The 22,485-nt window shown below is 34.6% G+C and overlaps 1 protein-coding gene across 1 annotated transcript; it reads left to right on the top strand.

Annotated features, from left to right (window-relative positions):
• The first annotated feature begins 16,448 nt into the window (after positions 1–16,448).
• Positions 16,449–22,094, top strand: LOC127880741 (uncharacterized). The gene is made up of 4 exons (XM_052428110.1): positions 16,449–17,170; positions 20,095–20,266; positions 20,882–21,030; positions 21,220–22,094. Exons 2-4 carry the CDS (start codon positions 20,160–20,162, stop codon positions 21,393–21,395), a joined length of 432 nt encoding a protein of 143 aa, XP_052284070.1. The 5' UTR covers positions 16,449–17,170; positions 20,095–20,159; the 3' UTR covers positions 21,396–22,094.
• The last annotated feature ends 391 nt before the right edge of the window (positions 22,095–22,485 follow it).

Genomic DNA, 22,485 nt, shown 5'->3' with positions numbered 1-22,485 from the left:
GGCACCTTTTTGACACAATCCTTACTTGTCATGTATTCTTGCATTGATTTCTTAAAATACTTTTTAAACAAAATAGTGAAAAGGCCCCTTTAAAACATACTAGTAAGCGGCTGTTGATTTAAGCGGCTCAACACTTTGTTTACAAATATTGAAAATGAAAGTGGAACTCGTTTTCTGTTAAATTAATTGTACAAGCACGTCAGGCTTGTAACATTGGATTTCCTACAAGCCAGAAAGAAAAAATACTAGTTTTTTGCTGTCGGACTAGTGCGAATTTCGACGACTGCTTTAACAAATTATTTATATATTTTTTTTATGCCCCCCCCCCTTCGAAGAAGAGGGGGTATATTGCTTTGCACATTTCGGTTGGTTGGTCCGTCCACCAGGTGGTTTCCGGATGATAACTCAAGAACGCTTAGGCCTAGGATCATGAAACTTCATAGGTACATTGATCATGACTCGCAGTTGACCCCTATTGATTTATAGGTCATTAGGTCGAAGGACAAGGTCACTGTGACCCGAAATAGTAAAATGGTTTCCGGATGATAATTCAAGAACGCTTATCATGCCTAGGATCATGAAACTTGAAAGGTAGATTGATCATGACTCGCAGATGACCCCTATAGATTTTCAGGTCACTAGGTCAAAGATTAAGGTCACGGTAACCCGAAATAGTAAAATGGTTTCCGGATGATAATTCAATAACGCTTATGCCTAGGATCATGAAACTTGATAGGTACATTGATCATGACTCGCAGATGACCCCTATTGATTTTGAGGTCACTAGTTCATACATGTATTTCTTTACCAACATGACCCTAATCTATAAACAAGAGCAGACAACTGTATCAAGCATTTTGACGGAATTATTGCCCCTTTTATACTTAGAATATGCATATTATTGATAAATCTATGTTAAAGTTTGCATACCACCTCAAATATGTTCTATGTCCTTTGACATATTGCTTTCATATTTTGCATACTTCTTTACCAACATGATCCCAATCTATAAACAAGAACAGACAACTGTATCAAGCATTTGACAGAATTATTGCCCCTTTTATACTTAGATAATTGAACATTTTGCTTAAATTGCCATAACTTCTTTATTTATGATCACATTTGATTCATACTTTGACAAAGCAACACTTACCTGACATACCACAATGCACTGCACCCAAACTATCCCCCATGCCCCACCCCAGAATCCCCCCCCCCCAATTTTGTTTTTTATAATTATTTTTGAAAGTTCATCTTTTAAATTACCACCAACCCACATAAACCCCCTGCTCTCCATGATGGCTTACAGTAACCTGTCAAGCACTCCAAATCTCTTATGACAATACGGTCAATCTCAACCATGCATGGCCGCATTACCAACCCTTGAGGCGCCCCCTGGGTCAAACATGCGGCGTGGGAATACGCGTCGGCCTCTGCAGCACCATTTTTCACCAATTGACTTCAAATTAATACTTAAGATTTCTTATGACAACACAGTCTATCTTGACCATCCATGTTCACATTACCCACCCCAGGGCCCCGCCCACTTTGGTGGTAAAGATCCCAAGCTATTTCAGCATAATTAAAATCCAAGCCATTTTTGTGGTCAAGACCCGAGCTTTCTCACCATAATTAAAATCCAGGCCAGTTTGGTGGCAGAGACCCCGAGCTATTTCAGCATAATTAAAATCCAAGTCAGTTTAGTGGTCAAGATCCTGGACTATTTCGGTATAATTAAAATCCAAGCCAGTTTGGTGGTCAAGACCCCGAGCTTTTTTAGCATAATAAAAATCCAAGTCAGTTTAGTGTTCAAGATCCTGAACTTTTTCGGTATAATTAAAATCCAGGCCAGTTTGGTGGTCAAGACCCCAAGCTTTTTCAGCATAATTAAAATCCTAGCCAGTTTCGTGGGGGAGACCCTGAGCTATTTCAGCATATTTAAAATCAAAGTCAGGTATAATTCGGTATAATTAAAATCAAGGCCAGTTTGGTGGTCAAGAACCCGAGCTTTTTCAGAATTATTTAAACCATAGCCAGTTTCATCGCCGAGACCTCGAGCTATTTCCGCATATTTAAAATCCAAGCCAGTTTGGTTGTAAAGACCCTGAACTATTTTGGCATAATTAAAATCCAAGCCAGTTTGGTGGTCAAGATCCTGAGCTATTTCAGCATAATTAAAATGCAAGCCAGTGTGGTGGTCAAGAACCCAAACTATGAGCATAATTCAAATCCAAGCCAGTTTGGTGGTAAAGATCCCGAGCTATTTCAGCATAATTAAAATCCAAGCCAGTTTGGTGATCAAGACCCCTAGCTTTTTCAGCATAATAACCCAAGCCAGGTTGGTGGTCAAGATCCTGAGCTATTTCAGCATAATTTAATTCTAAGCCAGTTTGGTGGTCATGACCCCGAGTTATTTCAGCATAATTAAAATCCAAGCCGTTTTGGTGGTCAAGACCCCAAACTATGTAGCATATATTGTTTTCGGCATAATTTTTTCGTACCCATTTTTTTCTGTTTTTTGACAGAATAATGCCCCCTTTTATAGTTAGAAAATTGAAAATTTGGGTAAATTTTGTGTTCAGTTCTACTCTTATCCTATTTGTGTTAAGGTCTACTCTTATCCTTAAGTATCAAAGCTATATCGTCTACTTAATGTTATAAGTCATGTAAATGACATTTTTATACATTTTATTTCTTTCCCATTTTTGTGTTTTTATTAAGGTGACATACATCAACTGTTTAATAATATTAAGTCTACCTTTTTGGTAAAAATAATGTTTTTACCAAATTTTCAAAATTGACATTACTGACACATGTCATTTGCTGAATGTAAAAAGTAGCATAACTGACATTTAGTTAAATTTTCAGGAGAAGGAACAACTGCTTTATTGAAATAAAATAGGGATACTTACAGAGTAAAACAAACACATGGGATATTTTCAGATTTGAAAACTGGTATTTTACGCATCTTTAGGCAGTTCTGTGTACTAAGGATAAATACAATACTTAAACATTCATGTACAACGCACAATACTAAAAACCTGAATTGTAACTGTAATGTATTTCAGATTCAGAGATGTCTGTTTTGTTTCTAAGGTCATGTGAAAAATTAAGTTTATATGTTTATAGGTTTAAAATTGCAAATTGTCCTCATACTTGCCCTTGTATTTCAAGATAGAATACTTTCCTTCCCAGAGGAAAGAGATCGGGGTTTGAATCCCAGTGGGGGCTTCAGAGGATGATTCATTTTAAGAAAAATGAATATATTTGCTTTACTTTGTCTCTAACTTAACCAATTAACTCTGACAATGCCTTTAAAAGTATGCAGTTTTTGATAATTCAATTATGCAAAAAAACATGTATAATTGTAGGGTAGACTAAGTCATTACAACAATAAATGCATATAGGAACACATATTTAAATTAAAAATGCAACAATCAGAGGACATAATCAATTAAATATTAAATGACTACTTAAAATATTTTTTAGCACTGTTTGTTTTCCAGAGATTTGTGAATATGCCGTTTTATGTTCTTGTCCTTGAACTAATGCAATATGTGCTTTGGAACTGGAATCATATAGTGTTGGAAAGCTGGTGTTTCACGTCCAGAGGGTCCTTGCGTCCGGAAGCTGAAAATTGTAAAATATGACCTCCCCACTCATTCCATCCCGCGAAACCCTTAAGGTGTCGCAAGTCTAGTATGGAATGAGTGATGTATTGGACGTCATCATTGATGACGTTCAATTGAACGAATGATAAAGGGGGCTAAGTTTCGTTAAGCTGGCGAGAATCACTGCGATTTGGGAGTCTTGAAAACTGGCCCAGCATTGTGCCTGAAATTTGACATGTATATGGACAAGAATGCGATCTACCTGTTGGCGTAGGCGTTATACCTGGCAAAAATCAAGTTTTCGAGTATTTTGTGTTTAAACTTTTTTTGTGGGAACGGGCACGCGCTCAAATAAACATTGTGACGTCACTTCACAAACAGCGCTAGAGATCCGCCATCTTGTAACGCAACAAAGAAACTCAGTGTCATTAATTCAATAAACACAGAAAAATATGATTGTGTTTAATAATCATTAATACAAATGTCTATATTTTGTGCAGCGGATGTTTATTCAGACAGATACGGCAGAATTATGTAAGTATCTTTGTGTACTTTACAGTAGATTTGATAGTGGTAAACAACTCCGTACCGGTAAAGTTCAATCTAGCCGATTTTACTACGCAAGAAATTTAAGTATCTCACTGGCAAAATGAACTTGACACATAAACAACAACCGGATCCGATTTACATCCACATAATATTGTGGGAATCCGATGCAATGCAAATTACTCATGTTTGATAACGTTTGATGAATTCGTTATATCAATATGCATTAACTTTCAAGGGGAATAATTTTAAATTGAAATGTGCGATTCAATGACAGTGTTATATTGGGATAATAAGTCGTTTAGCCGTTATCATGATAAGTATATTGTTTGTTGTGTTTCATTTTCATTAAAAACATACTTTTACTGTTTTTTCCTTAAAGTAAAACAGTTCAGTAGTAATTATATCTTGAATTTTAAATATTGAAATAGATGTCGGATATTTCATATTTTCGGACGTTGCTACGTAAGCTAGTTGTCAACATAATTATTAATATACTGATTTACCTTTTACGCATACAGTTGTGCAACTGTTGTCTACGTAATGATACGCTGTTTAATGTCTATAATGTCTTCCTGTCCCTGATGATAATAAGTATTTATCTCAACAAACCCCAGCAATGTCAATGGTCTGTCAACATAAGAAAAATATTAGCTAAAGAAACTTCAGCGTACAATTTATATAGCATTGTCTGACAAATCCATTGCCCGGAGCCCGGGGGCTACAGAATTTTTTCATCGGGCTACTGAAATGTTCCAGCTGACGCCCGCCGGGCTACTATAAATCTATAAGAGCGGTAGCCCGTTTTATTGACAGACATACATAGAATAAACACGCTGACCATGTGTTTCTACACCGTGTCTTGTTTATAATCCGATAACAAAGTGCAATCAATTATCTTATCAGTCACCGATCACTTGCGGTAATGTCGTAAACAGTAAGAGTGAATTTTAATCATTCAATCAGAATCAACATTTGTCGTCTGCTAATAATATAATGAGAGCCGGTTGGATAGTTGGCGCACATGATGCAACATCATTTCGCAGTTTGGAATTCTTTGTTAACCGCAACAATGAGTAAGAGCGACTACGTTTTTGATGTCGTTAAATATCCAAGGATGCCGAACATTAAATAAATCAAAACAATAGCGGATTCTTCAAAACGGTAACGAAACCGAAAATGAATATTAATAACAACGCGGTTAACACCTGCTAATTAGTTTGCATTGTCAATTAATAATTGGATTGATCGACTGTTAATCAATAATCCCATATATGCCCAATTTAATTTTTTTTTAAACCAAATTATGGGAGGGTAATATAGACGATGAGAGTCATAAACACAAACGTTTGAAATTTCTAAAGTGTCAATTGAATTTCGGCATATGATTCTATTTAAAGATATGATGAAATAAGCTCCCAATCAGGACCGTTCAATTGCAACTTGCGTAAATCACCTGCGACGGTTTGCACACGTTGTGTACAGTTATTTTAGGTTACAAAATTCTACATTTAATAAATGAATTTCTTTGTCCAGACAGGGACCTATACAAACGTATAGGCCCCTGGTCCAGATAAAAAGCGCGCACAAATTGGCATGGGTGTTTTTATTTGTAAATAAAAATTTCGTAGCGGGTACATCATTGAGATCATTTAATTTCCATTAAAAGTTTCGTTGTGAATTTCAACTAAAGTACCGGGGTATCTCGCGAATTATTTGGCATTGACATTTCCTCTTAATAAAATATAATGTAAACACGCTGTATCGTTACCGTTACACTGTATCAGTTCCTTCATTATTGAAACAATTATTGTATTGTATACTGACTGCACACTAGTGTCGTAACATACGGATGCAATACGTAAATTCGGACAGAACTTAAAGTCGGACACAAGTAAATAAATGATTTAATACTCTTGATTTCTTGAAACTCGGTATTTGTTGTTAAAAAGAGCAATTGCATTGATTAACACCAAACGAGTCAGTCGTATTGATCATCTAAACACTTTATTTACGTTTCCAACTTAACGTGCTGTCCGAATTTAAGTACACATACATGTGCACATACATGTAATATCTACATGTAGTATATGATTTTCTTTGGTACATTTACATTTAAGTACACGGTGCCTGTACTGTAACATTAATTAACAATATTGACTGTGTACATCAGACTACTTGCTGTATTATGTATATGTATGTATACATATTATGTATATATGTAAATGAAGAAATAAAATAAAGATGAAAACCTGCATCTTATCATTTTGTAGGAAAATTATATGGGCTACCAAATATTTTTATTGGTAGCCCAGTGGGCTCCCTGAAAAATAAGAAATTTGTCGGACACTGATATAGTATTGACATACCTGTATGATGAAGCCAACCCCGTATCGAAAGTCAACCAGAGTCGTAACATATTTATGTCACGCTATAAATCAAAGAATACTCATTTTCTTGGATACATTTCTACATATATTGGTGAATGAATATAAATTACTGCACCGAGGAATATTTTAAGGTTCAAATGTTTCAAATGCATCTTACAATAGATGAAAATAACTCTCATCAGTCTGAAATTCACAATTTTGACGCCTTGTCGCTTTGTCCAAGACTAGTTTTAATTGGATACTTTCGAACGACCTTGACATTTTTTGCTGAAATTGTAAACATTACTTTCGTTTTCTGAAATCTATTATTTGTGATTAACAACAAGTCTGGTGGATTATAAAAATGATTTCAGTGTGAATCGGGTAGTTTTAAATATTTACTTTGAGTTTGTATTTACACTACAATTTGTTCACAAAACAAGCCAGAATATTCTAAAATACCGGGAAATGTCATTCTGAATTTGAAAACACTTGAGCACATGTATGTTACTAAAAGTAGAAATACCATCATATGACCGTGAAATCTTGGGAGATTCGCATTTCAAGAAAGTCTGTCACATCGCTGTTTTTCTCGATATGTAAGAGCAGAATAGATAAATTTTAAATGTTTAAGATAGTATTTTGTGAAAGAATGTATCAGTTAAATGTGAAAAATGTCAATCTTTCCAATCAAGTGATTGATATGGGCCAATAACTGCATTTAAAAGCTGTTTTGGACCGGTCTTTGTTAACTGTCGACTTTCGGCATTTTCTGGTTGACTTTCCTAATGTGGTTGGTCCATAACTATAAAGTCGCGCCAGTCAAAAATCATAAAAAGCGACATTTAAAGTTATGGTAGCCAGAATTAGAAAAATATGTACAACTGAGCAATCAATCATGACACTCTGATGCCTCAGGTTAGTGCAGTGATTTTTCCACCAGATTCTCACCAAGGTGATCCCGGTTGATTTCACCACAATTGAATATATGTCAGTACACAAATAAATTATACAGCAGGTAATGACAATCGATAAATGTCTTAGTTTTAATTTAATTGTTTGCACAAATTTGGACACTCTTTGTGTCTGAGATATGTTGGGTTAAATGACCTTTACAACAAACATACATCTCTGAATCTGCGATACATTACAGTTAAAGTTTAACACATGTAAAATACCAGTATTCAGATCTGAAAATATCCTAAAAAACTCGTATGGTATGAAGTACATATATCTTGTGACGTATTTTCATTTTAAATCTTGAATTTAATGACGACTTGAATTTAATGACGACAAGTCGGACATGCAGTTAAATATTTTTATATGTATATCGTGTGACATAATTTCATTTAAACTCTAGATTTTAACGACATTAGTCTGACGCGTGCGGCGTTATTTTATTTAACAGTAAAACAAAAATTAAGTAGACTATCAAAAAATACAAAAAGTGTACTTGTAAATAAAAACTCCTTCATTCCGTATAAAGATTGTACGTTACAGCAGAGCTCCAGATAACTTTTCTGAGTAATTGGGTTAATACCCACTACTTTTGAGTTCAATTGGGTATTTTCATATTCAGTTGGGTACAAAAAAGTCGGTACCCACTACCGGGTACTTTAATTGACAATTGGGTACCTTTGTTTTATAATTGGGTATGTTCATTGTCTTAAATTCTCACCTGCTTACCTGAATAAGCTGGTTGTAGTTCCACTCTTAATTGATTAGTTTCAGAGATTTTGTGTCATTATGTAGATGTATCCATAATTATATACAGTCTTGATTTAAAAAAAAAGTTCAACGATTTTTTCCACCAGTTTTCTTACAATGTAAGCACTGACAGCGATTGCCTCCGACATAATATCGTCAAGAATTAGTTTCACTATATTTTCCGCTTCTGATTTTGTGTTGCCTTCGGTTAAATATCTTAAAATTGAGTTTCTTTGTGCCTAGGATACGATGTTTCCATTTTTAAGGCCTCACGATTTCGACATTTTCACAACAATAACACGTAGTCACAAAGACACTTTTTTCCGTACATATTATTGTGCTGAAGGTTATACTGAAAGCGCTTGGACAAAGCGGAAAGAATCCGGGTATTTCGGACCAGGGTATTTCCGGGACAAATTTACTCGTTATGCAAAGGAAAAATATGATATGCGTAATCGGCAATTTCAATGGGGTTTCGGAACGCATGGTTTTATTTTTCTATGCGTAATCGGCAATTTTACATTGGGTATTTGCACAAATGCCCACCTTATCTGTAGCTCTGTTACAGTAATCTGTGAAACAACGTCATTAATAAAACAAAAAAATATGTTTGACCACAACGGTGGCTAATAATGTTTACGAAAAAATACAAACAATATAGATTTATCTATTACATAACATGTTAGAATTTTATCATGCATTTATAATCACTCATAAAGAGATTTCAATATACAGTTACATGCATAGACATTTTTTTTAAGCCAGTACCTTTTGAATTCAGAAAATAATCAAGATAAACCATAAAATTGGGAAAAATAGATAGTAAACCATAAACTTGAGAAAAATGAGGCATTATTAATATGATTATAAATATCAGAATTACAATAATATTGTTTGGAAGTGCATGATTGAGTGCATTTTAAAATTTATATTATAAAATGCTGCTTGAATTTCTTTTTACCTTTCATATGTAAAAAAAGAAATATCATCTGCTAGTGCAAAATATGACTTGGAAAGCTGGTTTATGGTCATTTCGTAGCAAAAGAGAAGAAAATAAGTGCATTAAATAAATGAATTCATATTTTTGTATCTGGAATAGTTGTATTTTAAATAGATCCTCCACCCTATTATGGCCGAATGTTGCTTTCCGACTTGAAATGTAAAGGCATATTGGTTGATCGTGTAGCGTTTATGTGCAAAATTTGAGGGCCAATTGATAAAGCTTGTTGATGCCAAAACAGGTAATAATAATAATTTATTATCAGGTACATGTACACAAGCAAATAAGTATATTTAACCCTTTCAGTGCGGGAACCGAATTTTAAAGGCCTTTGAAAACAGTTTGGATCCAGATGAGACGCCACAGAACATGGCGTCTCATCAGGATCCAAACTGTTTGCTATTCTGATAGTATTCTTTGAATTTTTTTTGAAGAAAATGCTTATTTTAGAAATTCAGCAGACGACATTTTAGCAGACGACAAATTTCCCAGCATGCAAAGGGTTATTAAGATGCTTAAGGTGTGGAAGACTCATAATCAAGTTTGGTGTCCCTCAAACCCTAAGCGTCTTGTAATTCCTTATGCAGTTTGTATAGATAGTGCCGCATCCTGACACGTAAAGCTTGTGCTTTGTTGGCAGCGTTAGTTGGCTGTTAACAGGTTCATTGTGGTTATCTCCACCATCAGTCTGTCCGTCTGTCCTAGCCACTATCTCCTACACCATAAGCACTAGAACCTTGAAACTTAAACACATGGTAGCTATGAGCATTATGTGCGACCCTGCACTATTTGGAATTTTGATCTGACCCCTGGGTCAAAAGTTAAAGGGGATGGGGTGGAGACGGGTCAGAGATTTTCACTCATTTTTAGCTTGACTAATATGTATGAAATATATATAATGGAGCTATCCTGGTCACGTCGGCGTTACCGTTAGCGTGCACATGTTAAAGTTTGTGTACTACCCCATATATTTTCTTTGTCCTTTAACAAATTACTTTTATACTTTGCATACATGTACTTCTTTACCAACATGACCCTTATCTATAAACAAGAGCAGACAACTGTATCAAGCATTTTGACAGAATTATTGCCCCTTTTATACTTAGAATATGCCTATTATTGATGAATCTATGTTAAAGTTTGCATACCACCTCAAATATTTTCTATGTCCTTTGCCATATTGCTTTGACTTATTGTTTTCATATTTTGCATACTTCATTACCAACATGATCCCAATCTATAAACAAGAGCAGACAACTGTATCAAGCATTTTGACAGAATTATTAACCTTTTATACTAAGAATATGCATATTATTGATAAATCTATGTTAAAGTTTGCATACCACCTCAAATATTTTCTATGTCCTTTGCCATATTGCTTTCATATTTTGCATACTTCTTTACCAACATGATCCCAATCTATAAACAAGAGCAGAAAACTGTATCAAGCATTTGACAGAATTATTGCCCCTTTTATACTAACTTAGATAATTGAACATTTTGCTTAAATTGCCATAACTTCTTTATTTATGATCACATTTGATTCATACTTTGACAAAACAACACTAACCTGACATACCACAATGCACTGCACCCAAACTATCCCCCATGCCCCACCCCAGAATCCCCCCCCAAATTGTATTTTTATAATTATTTTTGAAACTTCATCTTTTAAATTACCACCAACCCACATAAACCACCCGTCTCCATGATGGCTTACATTAACCTGTCAAGCACTCGAAATCTCTTAAGACAATAGTTACGGTCAATCTCAACCATGCATGGCCGCATTACCAACCCTGGGGCGCCCCCTGGGTCAAACATGCGTCATGGGAATACGCGTCGGCCTCTGCCGCACCATTTTTCACCAATTGACTTCAAATTAATACTAAAGATTTCTTATGACAACACAGTGTCTCGACCATCCATGTTCACATTACCCACCCCAGGGCCCCGCCCACTTTGGTGGTAAAGATCCCAAGCTATTTCAGCATTATTAAAATCCAAGCCATTTTTGTGGTCAAGACCCGAGCTTTCTCTCCATAATTAAAATCCAAGCCAGTTTGGTGGCAGAGACCCCGAGCTATTTCATCATAATTAAAATCCAAGTCATGTTAGTGGTCAAGATCCTGAACTATTACGGTATAATTAAAATCCAAGCCAGTTTGGTGGTCAATTTTTGTGGTAAAGACCCCGAGCTTTCTAACCATAATTAAAATCCAAGCCAGTTTGGTGGCGGAGACCCCGAGCTATTTCAGCATAATAAAAATCCAAGTCAGTTTAGTGGTCAAGCTCCTGAACTAATTCGGTATAATTAAAATCCAGGCGATTTGGTGATCAAGACCCCGAGCTTTTTCAGCATAATTAAAATCCTAGCCAGTTTCATGGCCGAGACCTCGAGCTGTTTCAGCATATTTAAAATCCAAGTCAGTTTAGTGGTCAAGATCCTGATCTATTTCGGTATTATTAAAATCAAGGCCAGTTTGATGGTCAAGATCCTGAGCTATTTCAGCATAATTAAAATGCAAGCCAGTTTGGTGGTCAAGAACCCGAACTATGAGCACAATTCAAATCCAAGCCAGTTTGGTGGTAAAGATCCCGAGCTTTTTCAGCATAATAAAAATCCAAGCCAGGTTGGTGGTCAACATCCTGAGCTATTTCAGCATAATTTAATTCTAAGCCAGTTTGGTGGTCATGACCCCGAGTTATTTCAGCATAATTAAAATCCAAGCCGTTTTGGTGGTCAAGACCCCAAGCTATTTTAGCATATATTTATGGCATAATTTTTTCTTACCCAATTGTTTTCGTACACACATTTTTTTCGTACCCATTTTTTTTCTGTTTTTTGACAGAATAATGCCCCCTTATATAGTTAGAAAATTGAAAATTTGGGTAAATTTTGTGTTCAGGTCTACTCTTATCCTATTTGTGTTAAGGTCTACTCGTATCCTAAAGTATCAAAGCTATATCGTCTACTTAATGTTATAAGTCATGTAACTGACATTTTTAAACATTTTATTTCTTTCCCATGTTTGTTTTTTTATTAAGGTGACATACATCAACTGTTAAATAATATTAAGTCTACCTTTTTGGTAAAAATAATGTTTTTACCAAATTTTCAAAATTGACATTACGGACACATGTAATTTGCTGAATGAAAAAGTAGCATAACTGACATTTAGTTAAATTTTCAGGAGAAGGAAAAACTTCTTTATTGAAATAAAATAGGGATACTTACAGAGTGAAACAAACACATGGGATATTTTCAGATTTGAATACTGGTATTTTACGCATCTTTAGGCAGTTCTGTGTACCAAGGATAAATACAATATTTAAACATTCATGTACAATGCACAATACTAAAAACCTGAATTGTAACTGTAATGTATTTCAGATTCAGAGATGTCTGTGTTGTTTCTAAGGTCATGTGAAAAATTAAGTTTATATGTTTATAGGTTTAAAATTGCAAATTGTCCTCTTACTTGCCCTTGTATTTCAAGATAGAATACTTTCCTTCCCAGAGGAAAGAGATCTGGGTTTGAATCCCAGTGGGGGCTTCAGAGGATGATTCATTTTAAGAAAAATGAATATATTTGCTTTACTTTGTCTCTAACTTAACCAAATAACTCTGACAATGCCTTTACAAGTATGCAGTTTTTGATAATTCAATTATGCAAGAAACATGTATAATTTTAGGGTAGACTTAGACAGCAAACTAAGAATTGGCATCCATTTTAGTTTTTTAAGTCAATACAACAATAAATGCATATAGGAACACATATTTAAATTAAAAATGCAACAATCAGAGGACATAATCAATTAAATAGTAAATGACTACTTTAAATATTTTTTAGCACTGTTTGTTTTTCAGAGATTTGTGAATATGACGTTTTATGTTCTTCCCATTGAACTAATGCAATATGTGCTTTGGAACTGGAATCATATAGTGTTGGAAAGCTGATGTTTCACGTCCAGAGGGTCCTTGCTTCCGGAAAGCTGAAAATTGTATATGATCTCCCCACTCATTCCATCCCGCGAAACCCTTAAGGTGTCGCAAGTCTAGTATATGGAATGAGTGATGTATTGGACGTCATCATTGATGACGTTCAATCGAACGAATGATAAAGGGGGCTAAGTTTCATTAAGTTGGTGCATATAGTCGCGATTTGGGCGCCTTGAAAACTGGTCGGTAACTTTTGCTGAAATTTGACATGTATATGGACAAGAATGCGATCTACCTGTTGGCGTAGGCGTTATACCTGGGAAAAATCTAGTTTTTGATTAAATCACGAAAAAGTGGTGTGTTTTAATCGCGCAATCGCTATAAAATGAGTTCTCGCCGGAAGCCGATTCACCCCAGGAGACAATTCACGCGCTAGGCAATTCAAATTTGATTTTAAATAATACATATTGCTTTTTATTCCCAAATTAATTAATATTTCATCTTGCGTTTGACATACGTTTTAGAAAATATTAACAAAACAAACAAAAAACAAAAAAACGTTAAATTTTATTGTTGTAAATATGGTAACCTGATTACATATCCACTAGCGTCTATGCATATTTACACATAAAAAATAGTTCGCAAGTAAGCAACAAACAATCACATTTAAACGCAAATTATTTAACAAAATATATAAATTTAAGCTAGAAATCGAAACTTAAATACAATTTCTGCACTAAAAACACAATACCAATAGTTTTTACAATAACACATTCGACATGTACATGTACTTCCAACAACACGCCAACCGCTATTTTGAAAGCGAATGTGTAGAGTAACATTTCGAACAATAAAGACAGAATGGAACTGGAGTTTAACGTAGTGCGCAAATCGGAAGTGATAAGAGTAATTTATTTTTCAACTTGTCAATCTCCGTAGTACACGTTTAGTTGTGAGATGTTAACGGTTTCCCCCCCAAAAAAACATGCCTTCGCTGCGAAGTCAAAGTGGGTGGGGAACGAGACTGCTTGTGGATTTCGAGTTGCTGGAAGTTTGTAACGAAGCTGCTTTTGTGCAATATTCAGCGATTTTGCAAGCTGTGTGTTTGAAGTCGGAGATATATATTGCTGACATTAAATGATGTTGTGTACGTTCTTGTGACCACTGATCTGCATATGATACCAGTGGTAGAGCATCCCGAATCCCACATACTATGTGACATAGTCTGCAACAGATGTTTCCTGGTCGAGTGGTTGGTAAGTTTCATCGTTATACATGCATATTACACATTTTACATTATTTGTGCTATTTTTGACACCCATTTTTCATGCTGATGAACTGTCATTGGTCTGTGTGCTTGTTGAAAGTACATGTAGAAAGGGTTGTTTAGCTCCAATAAGCCATGTTGCTATTTTTTGGAAAAAAATTATGGCAGTGGGCTTTTTTATCTTTGTGCAGCAACCTCTTCCGCCTCATTTTGTGAAACGATTAGGCGCACACTGTTCATATTGTGGTAAAAGGAGTCGCGCAATGTTCAAAGTGAGAAAAATTGGTGGTGACTATTCAACATTGTGAAAAATTTGCTGCGCATTGTTTTAAATTCCTAAAATATCAGTAGCAAACTTTTAAAAATTGTGAGAACAAGTGTCTTACAATGTTGAAAATTGTGAAATATGAGTCGTGCAATGTTGAAGATTAAAAAAAGAGCCCCGCAATCTTGACAATTATGGAAAAATAAGTTGCACACTTCAAAATTGTGAACAAATGAGTTGTGACTGTTGAACATTGTGAAAATAATTAATTGAGCATTGTTCAAATTTGTGAAAATATGAGTCTCAGTAACGACATCAGCAACCATATGCCACTCAGCGTAACAACATCAGCATTAGTCGCTAACTGTTGAGAAATGTGAAAAAATAAGTTGCAAGCTTTTTAAAACATTGACCATTTGCATCGCGAATTCCTATAATTTGTGCAAAAACAGCTATCACTATTAATAAATTAAGAAAAAAAAACAAGTCTATTATACAAAAGTTTTTCAGTTTAAAGAAATTCGTATTTTTTTTTATTTAAAGTTGTTTACGGCCATTTCATATGACTATCATATTTTTTTATTATGATATTGTGTGCCTGTCTAATTTGTAATTTGTTCAAGTTGTGCTATAAAAATGTTATTTTAATAATCTTTATTTGACATTTTGTCTCATATTGGATTATTTGTTATATTTTATTATTATATAAAAATGGCATCGCATGAACCAGTAGTCATAGTATAAGCAACATTGAAGCCTAATATGCATTCATCTATTATTATTTGGGCACAAATAATTTTACCGTGTGAAGACCCTACATAAAAATGCTGATTTTTTTCTTACTTGGTACCTGGCGACACACATTTTCAAGTGTTTTTCATTTAATTTGGCATAGATATTTTTAAAAATGGCATCGTATGAACCAGTAGTCATAGTATAAGCAACATTGAAGCCTAATATGCATTCATCTATTATTATTTGGGCACAAATAATTTTACCATGTGAACACCCTACATAAAAATGCTGATTTTTTTCTTACTTGGTATCTGGCGACACACATTTTCGATTATATTTCATTAAATTTGGCATATATATTAATAAAAATGGCATTGAATGAACATGTCGTCATAGTATAAGCAACATTGAAGCCTAATATGCATTCATCTATTATTATTTGGGAACAAATAATTTTACCGTGTGAAGACCCTACATAAAAATGCTGATGTTTTTCTTACTTGGTACCTGGCGACACACATTTTCAAGTCTTTTTTAATTAAATTTGGCATAGATATTTATAAAAATGGTATTGTATGAACCATTAATCATAGTATAAGCAATATTGAAGCCTAATATGCATTCATCTATTATTATTTGGGCACAAATAATTTTACTGTGTGAAGACCCTACATAAATATGCTGATTTTTTTCTTACTTGGTACCTGGCGACACACATTTTCAAGTCTATTTCATTAAATTTGGCATAGATATTTATAAAATTGGCATCGTATGAACCAGTAGTCATAGTATAAGCAACATTGAAGCCTAATATGCATTCATCTATTATTATTTGGGCACAAATAATTTTACCGTGTGAAGACCCTACATAAAAATGCTGATTTTTTTCTTACTTGGTACCTGGCGACACACATTTTCAAGTCTATTTCATTAAAGGTCAACAGAAGAAATCTGACTCACTGTTCATATTTTATAAAGTAATACCATATTATAACAACAAAGTAAAAAAATAAAATTAAAAAAAAAAGTTAGAGCTAAAAAAACGATGATTTTGATGATCGGGAATTTCCGTAACGCGTTCGGCAATTTCCGCCGCTATTTTACCCCGATGACGTATGTGTGCACCACTGCGCATGACGAATATTCCCATGTTATGTACAGTATGCACTGAAGCATGCAAATTTCCTCAAAACTTCAAGGATTACAAGACTGTGTTGATCATTCACTTGCATATACTTAATTTATAATCTCTTTTGTGTTGATTACGAGTCGAACTTTTACATGACATTGAGGATTTACTGATTTATAAGATGGTTCAATGTGCAGCGTTTGGCTGCAATGCTCGTTCTGAACAGCAAACGGAGAAGTAAGGATTCTTCGGCTTCTCAAAGGACGAAAGTATTAAGCGGAAATGTATTCTAGCCGTGAATTCACGAAGGATTATCGACGGAAAGGTGGTGGACTTTACGCCAAGCAAATATGCAAAACTCTGCATAAAACATTTTGAGGATAAGTGCTTTGTCCACACCCCCCCCCCCCCGAGTGTGATGGCGAGTGCGGGCTTTGGGATGAGACTGTCGCTGCATCCTGATGCAGTGCCAACTTTGTTCCCTGACACGGACAACTTCAAGGCATTACAGCCGAAAGCTTTAAGGCCAGACGAGTTAGGAGCCCCCAAACGGAAACGTGACAACTAAGGTGCTTTTTCCAAGAGAAATCGCAAAACGGTAAGAACTTAATTAATAAGGTCAATGATCAGATATGCATCTTAATACCACAAGTTCTATGTTATTTCAAAAAGCTCAAACACTGACAATGTAAAAAATACTTTTGAATTAAAAATCATTGTATGTAGTTAGAATAGTTGGCAGCTAGTAACCAAACTGACTTTGGCAGTACGGCAAGATCTAATTATTTATTGTAAGTGTTTTAACAGGCATCAGTTTGAAATCGACACATTTCGATCTTAATACAAATGTGTATCTATCTAAATATACTGCTAGTCGACACAATTAGCATTTCAAGCAGTGGACACTGTTGAGTCCATTTCCTGGGAAGAACCAGTACTTGGTGTCTATGGAGGAGATAATGAGAAAGCTCCCTGAGTAGGGAGAACCCAGGAACTCCCGATCGCTAGACGGACACCACATCCACTACACCACCGTGACCTCTTACTGTTTTCCACCACGGTTAATTTAGCTCAAGTTCTAATGTAAAGCAGTTGCTGACAAGCCATATTTTCTACCTATTTACCAAAAATTCAATTAATAATGTGTTGCTTATCTTTTTATTGTTTAAAATGTGAAAACGCAAGGGCTTTTTAGTAAATACATTCAGACTTCCAATAATGTATTAATGCTGGTTTAGAAAAAGAGATGATAAGTTAGAAATAGTGTGCCATTTAACTGTTAAAAGAATAAAAAAGAAATTTGAATTAGTAGCCGACAGGTGTTTTATTATTTATATACCATTTATTCTTCATGTAGTGTGAATCATAAAATGCATCTTGATTTTTTTGTGTTTTCATAAATTGAACAGCAACTGATTCTAGTACTTAGTAGCTGATGGCCATTTAGGCTACTGGTAGTGCCATGATAATTTAAATAACAGTTCAATTTCAGTCTTCATGGTAATATATTTATCCAAAATCATTGTACTATATTAGAAACAGGAGAAAAATCCAATAGCCTGACTATATAAATTATTAATTTCTAGAAGCCCAAATAACATCTTACCAGACCCGGGATGTCTGGCTTATAGTTTAAGACTGAATAAATATTATATTTTCAAATTAATATTGTTACATGCATTAATTGCATTGGAAACAGTTTTCAGTGTAATAAACTCATTTTGCTCCTTATGGGCTTTAGCCATTTTGAGATTTCATTATAGCATTCAATGTACTAAAGATGTGTAGTTTTACTATTATGAATACAAAGTTTACTTTATTTTACAATTTTGTGTTACAAATCTTGTAGAAAATAAATGACAGCATTATAATATGTGTAAAATTAAATAAGCTTTTTTCGGGTTATCATTTTTATATTTTATTTATAAAGTTGCTTCAATTAGGTGGTTTCTGTACAAAATAAGTTGGTCACTAAACTAGCTGAATTTTTGCAAATCACCATGCCAACAAGGCACCAAGTTGGCAGATTGTGGTGTATTACCACCCTACAGCTGCCATAAATCAAGCTGGTGTCATAAAATAGATGGTCCTCTTTGTTTCTGTAAAGTCAAGTATTGTTATCAGTGATCTACTGTTATCAATTGTATTTGGCACAGACAGTAATAAAACAAGCAGATTATCAGACTTCAGTAATCATAACAACTGAATATACAACATACTGCACTAGTAGATAGAACAGTATTTATAAATAGAATAGGAAATAATTGCAAAAAATATATATAACATTTTAATTTTGACCAACAGCAAAAAATATAAATAACATTTTAATTTAGAACAACAATCTACACTTTTATTCTTGTCTTTTGTCTTTATGCTTTCTTTTAATTTAAACACTGTATTATTTTAATTGGGATATTTTTTTTTATATATTGTATTTATTTAGTTTGACAAATTATAATTAAAACAGATACTTGCATAAATACTGGCATCATTTAAATACATTTCTTCAAAACTTGATTTTTTTATTAATTAAAAAACAAATCCTCATGAAATGAGCTATAATGCTGCGCATGGACACAGTTTTAAAATACAGTTAAAATGAAAAAAAACAAACAACCATTTTTAATGAAATAGTCATTGAAAATTGCTTACCGGTATAAAGCTTTAATTAAAGATACTAATACTATATTGCAAAAATAAATGTAGATCATGAAATGAATAGTTTTGTTTGAGAAAATCACCAAAATGATGTCCATTCCCTGTTTGATGTCTTATTCTCAATTCACATAATACAGTGTTTTTAGAACACATCATGACTTGCAGTTAACCCTTTTGATTTTGAGGTCACTAGGTCAAAGGTCAAGGTCACGGTGACCCCAAATAGTAAAATGGTTTCCGGATGATAACTCAAGAACGCATACGCCTAGGATCATGAAACTTAATGGGTAGATTGATAACGACTCGCAGATGACCCCTATTGATTTTGAGGTCACTAGGTCAAAGGTCAAGGTTATGGTGACCCGAAATAGTAAAATGGTTTTCGGATGATAACTCAAGGACGCATATGCCTAGGATCATGAAACTTCATAGGTAGATTGATCATGACTCGCAGATGACCCCTATTGATTTTGAGGTCACAAGGTCAAAGGTCAAGGTCACGGTGACCCGAAATAGTTAAATGATTTTCGGATGATAACTCAAGAACGCTTTTGCCTAGGATCTTGACACTTTATAGGTGCATTGATCGTGACTCGCAGATGACCCCTATTGATTTTCAGGTCACTAGGTCAAAGGTCAAGGTCACAGTGACAAGGTCACAGTGACAAAAAACGTATTCACACAATGGCTGCCACTACAACGGACAGCCCATATGGGGGGCATGCATGTTTTACAAACAACCCTTGTTTCATTTACATTTATCGGATTATATATTTAACATCCGATTAATGTAAATGAAATGATTATGAAATTTTGTTCAATGACATGTGTTGCCATGAAAGTTGGACTATTACTTGTCTTTAGGCTCGAAGGCGCACAAGGAATTACTGTTGGTCATCGGAAGCAAGCGTCTTCTCTCTGACATTCGCATGCTGTCACCAGCTGAACAGACCTTGATGCTGGAGGCTCAACACAAGGTGGTCTGCCAATTTGCGCCAAAATTTGTCTGCTTTTCATACGCAGCAATGAAACAGAGGTATGAATTGTGATCGATTAATATTATATCTACAGAAGAGCTAGCGCAGGCATGTTGTTTTTGTCTTTCATAGTCCAGTGGTAATAATTTATAAAACTACAACTTTAAGGCAAAAATTAGTTTATTTCCTATACAATTGATACATATTTGTGCAAGTTTAATGAGAACAACATTTGATTATGATGCGGTTTGGGTTTTTTTACATTCGGCATTGGTTGCGGAAATTCTAACAACCAAAAATATGATCTTTAATTCGAGTAAAATTAATATCCTAGTTGACCAATAAACATTGTCATTTGCAGGTCATAAACCATCAAGTGCCCATGAGCATATGTCCATTATAAATATGCATTAGTTGTGAAAATGATTTTAGTTCCTTTTTATGCCCGTGAAGGTGGGCATATAGTGATCGCACTGTCCGTCTGTCTGTCTGTCTGAAATTCCGTCACACTTTGCGTTTAGGTTTCGAAAAATGTGGAAAAACACTTTGCGTTTAGGTTTAGACAAATTTGGAAAAAGGGGGCATATGTCATCCTATGGTGACAAGCCTTGTTGTTATATGAAATAGTAATTGTTGATATAATCTGTGATTAAAGGCTATTTTTTGTAATCCAGATTGCATCTGGCAGCCCTGCATTCCGTTTCTAATGCGCACAGGAAACATGCAGAGACGAAGAACGGCGAAAAGCGCTACAGGATTTCGTATCCAAAGTACAAGGCGGGACACCATGTCGTGAAACCTGTCAAAGAGGCCTGCACTTATGGTAATGGTCCTTCTAAGCAAAATAGAAAATTGGCATTCTAATATATAATATACAAAAACCTAACAGTGAAACTGACTAAGTTGACTGTTGTTGTTGTTTTTTATGCATAATATGTGTATTTTTATTTATTTGTTCAATGTGCATAGTTTAACCAAGTAGTAAAAAATAAATTGTTGATGCTTTTTTCAGATTATGTCACAGAGCTCATGGTTGAATTGCTGCAATTAAAACAACAGTTCAAGAGCACCCGGATTGCTAAGCAGGCATCTTCTTCCATTCTGTTCTCTCCGCCACCATTAGCATCATCTGCGAAGAAAATTTTAAAGAATGAAGCAGTGCAGTTGCACCGCTCTAGGTTTAATTAATTACAGTAATTGGAAACAACTTGGCATGCCATTTGTCATGTATTGATCCAGCTGGGTTTAGTGTACGTGCGTAAGGTGTCATCCCAGATTAGCCTGTGCCATATATGTTTGTAATTAATTTAAAAAATCCTCGCGCTGGAAAGATGGGACAAAGCGTGCGCAAAATATCTCGTCCCATATTAGCCTGTGTCCCTGATAAGACTGTGCAGACTCGACGTGAACACATGAAATGCCCCAAGTTTTATATGACAATGTCTACGAATGTGCCCTTTTGACAAATTAGAACCTAGCTGAAGCACTGATCACGTATTGTTTCAAATTAACATAGCAACTACAGTTATTTTTTTGAAAAATGTGAATGTATTATTTTGACAAATATGCTGTAATAATAGTTTTCCCATTGTGTGCTATACTGTTAGTATAAAAATGTTAATGTCAACACCTTTATTTTTAAATGTTGGGACCATGTAGTGTTTTTGTGTGATAGTATTGGTCTGTAAAAGATGTTTTAAAAGTCATTTTGTTAAAGGTACTTAATTTGACTCCATGACAAGTTGTATTGCAACATTGTGCTAGTAAAGCTCATTTACTTATTCCGTCCAGTTTTCTAAAACTTGTCGTCAGGTTACAAGTTGTTCTGTTGTTGTGTCTGTGGTAATTTATATTTTTAGATGTTGCAATAAACTTGTATGCTACATATATATTGTTGTGTTGGAATGTTTTCTCCATTTCAAAAACATCGAGAGTAAAAATTTGACATGCTATTTCTCATTAATAATATTAAGTCACCTCGCTCGTGGAGAGTTTAGAAAAATTCAATTGCGTCATATTTATATAAAATCAAGACTAATTATTAAAAAATATTTATTAAAAACAACAGAAATGAGATCATTCAAACTTTGAAGTGAATGTCGACATACATGAGATCAATTTACCATAAATAAAAAATCGTGTGCAGGGAACACATCGGGTTTCAACAAAATGGCCATGTCAGGATACTAGCAAAAGAAATAAAACATCTATTCTCGGTCATTTAGTATTAAATGACACGACCATTTAAGTAAGAATTATTCATTTCAAATCAACATTA

The sequence above is a fragment of the Dreissena polymorpha genome, chromosome 5 (assembly GCF_020536995.1).
Source record: "Dreissena polymorpha isolate Duluth1 chromosome 5, UMN_Dpol_1.0, whole genome shotgun sequence".
Classification (NCBI taxonomy): domain Eukaryota; kingdom Metazoa; phylum Mollusca; class Bivalvia; order Myida; family Dreissenidae; genus Dreissena; species Dreissena polymorpha.
The sequence above is the reverse complement of the archived record's forward strand: the minus strand, read 5'-3'. Positions and strand labels throughout refer to the sequence as shown.

Bases quoted from the DNA above. Each gene is read 5' to 3' on its own strand.
- LOC127880741 (XM_052428110.1), top strand. From the start codon at position 20,160: ATGCTGTCACCAGCTGAACAGACCTTGATGCTGGAGGCTCAACACAAG. The intron at 20,267-20,881 runs GTATGAATTGTG...TTTGTAATCCAG, and splicing joins TACGCAGCAATGAAACAGAG to ATTGCATCTGGCAGCCCTGC. The intron at 21,031-21,219 runs GTAATGGTCCTT...TGCTTTTTTCAG, and splicing joins CAAAGAGGCCTGCACTTATG to ATTATGTCACAGAGCTCATG.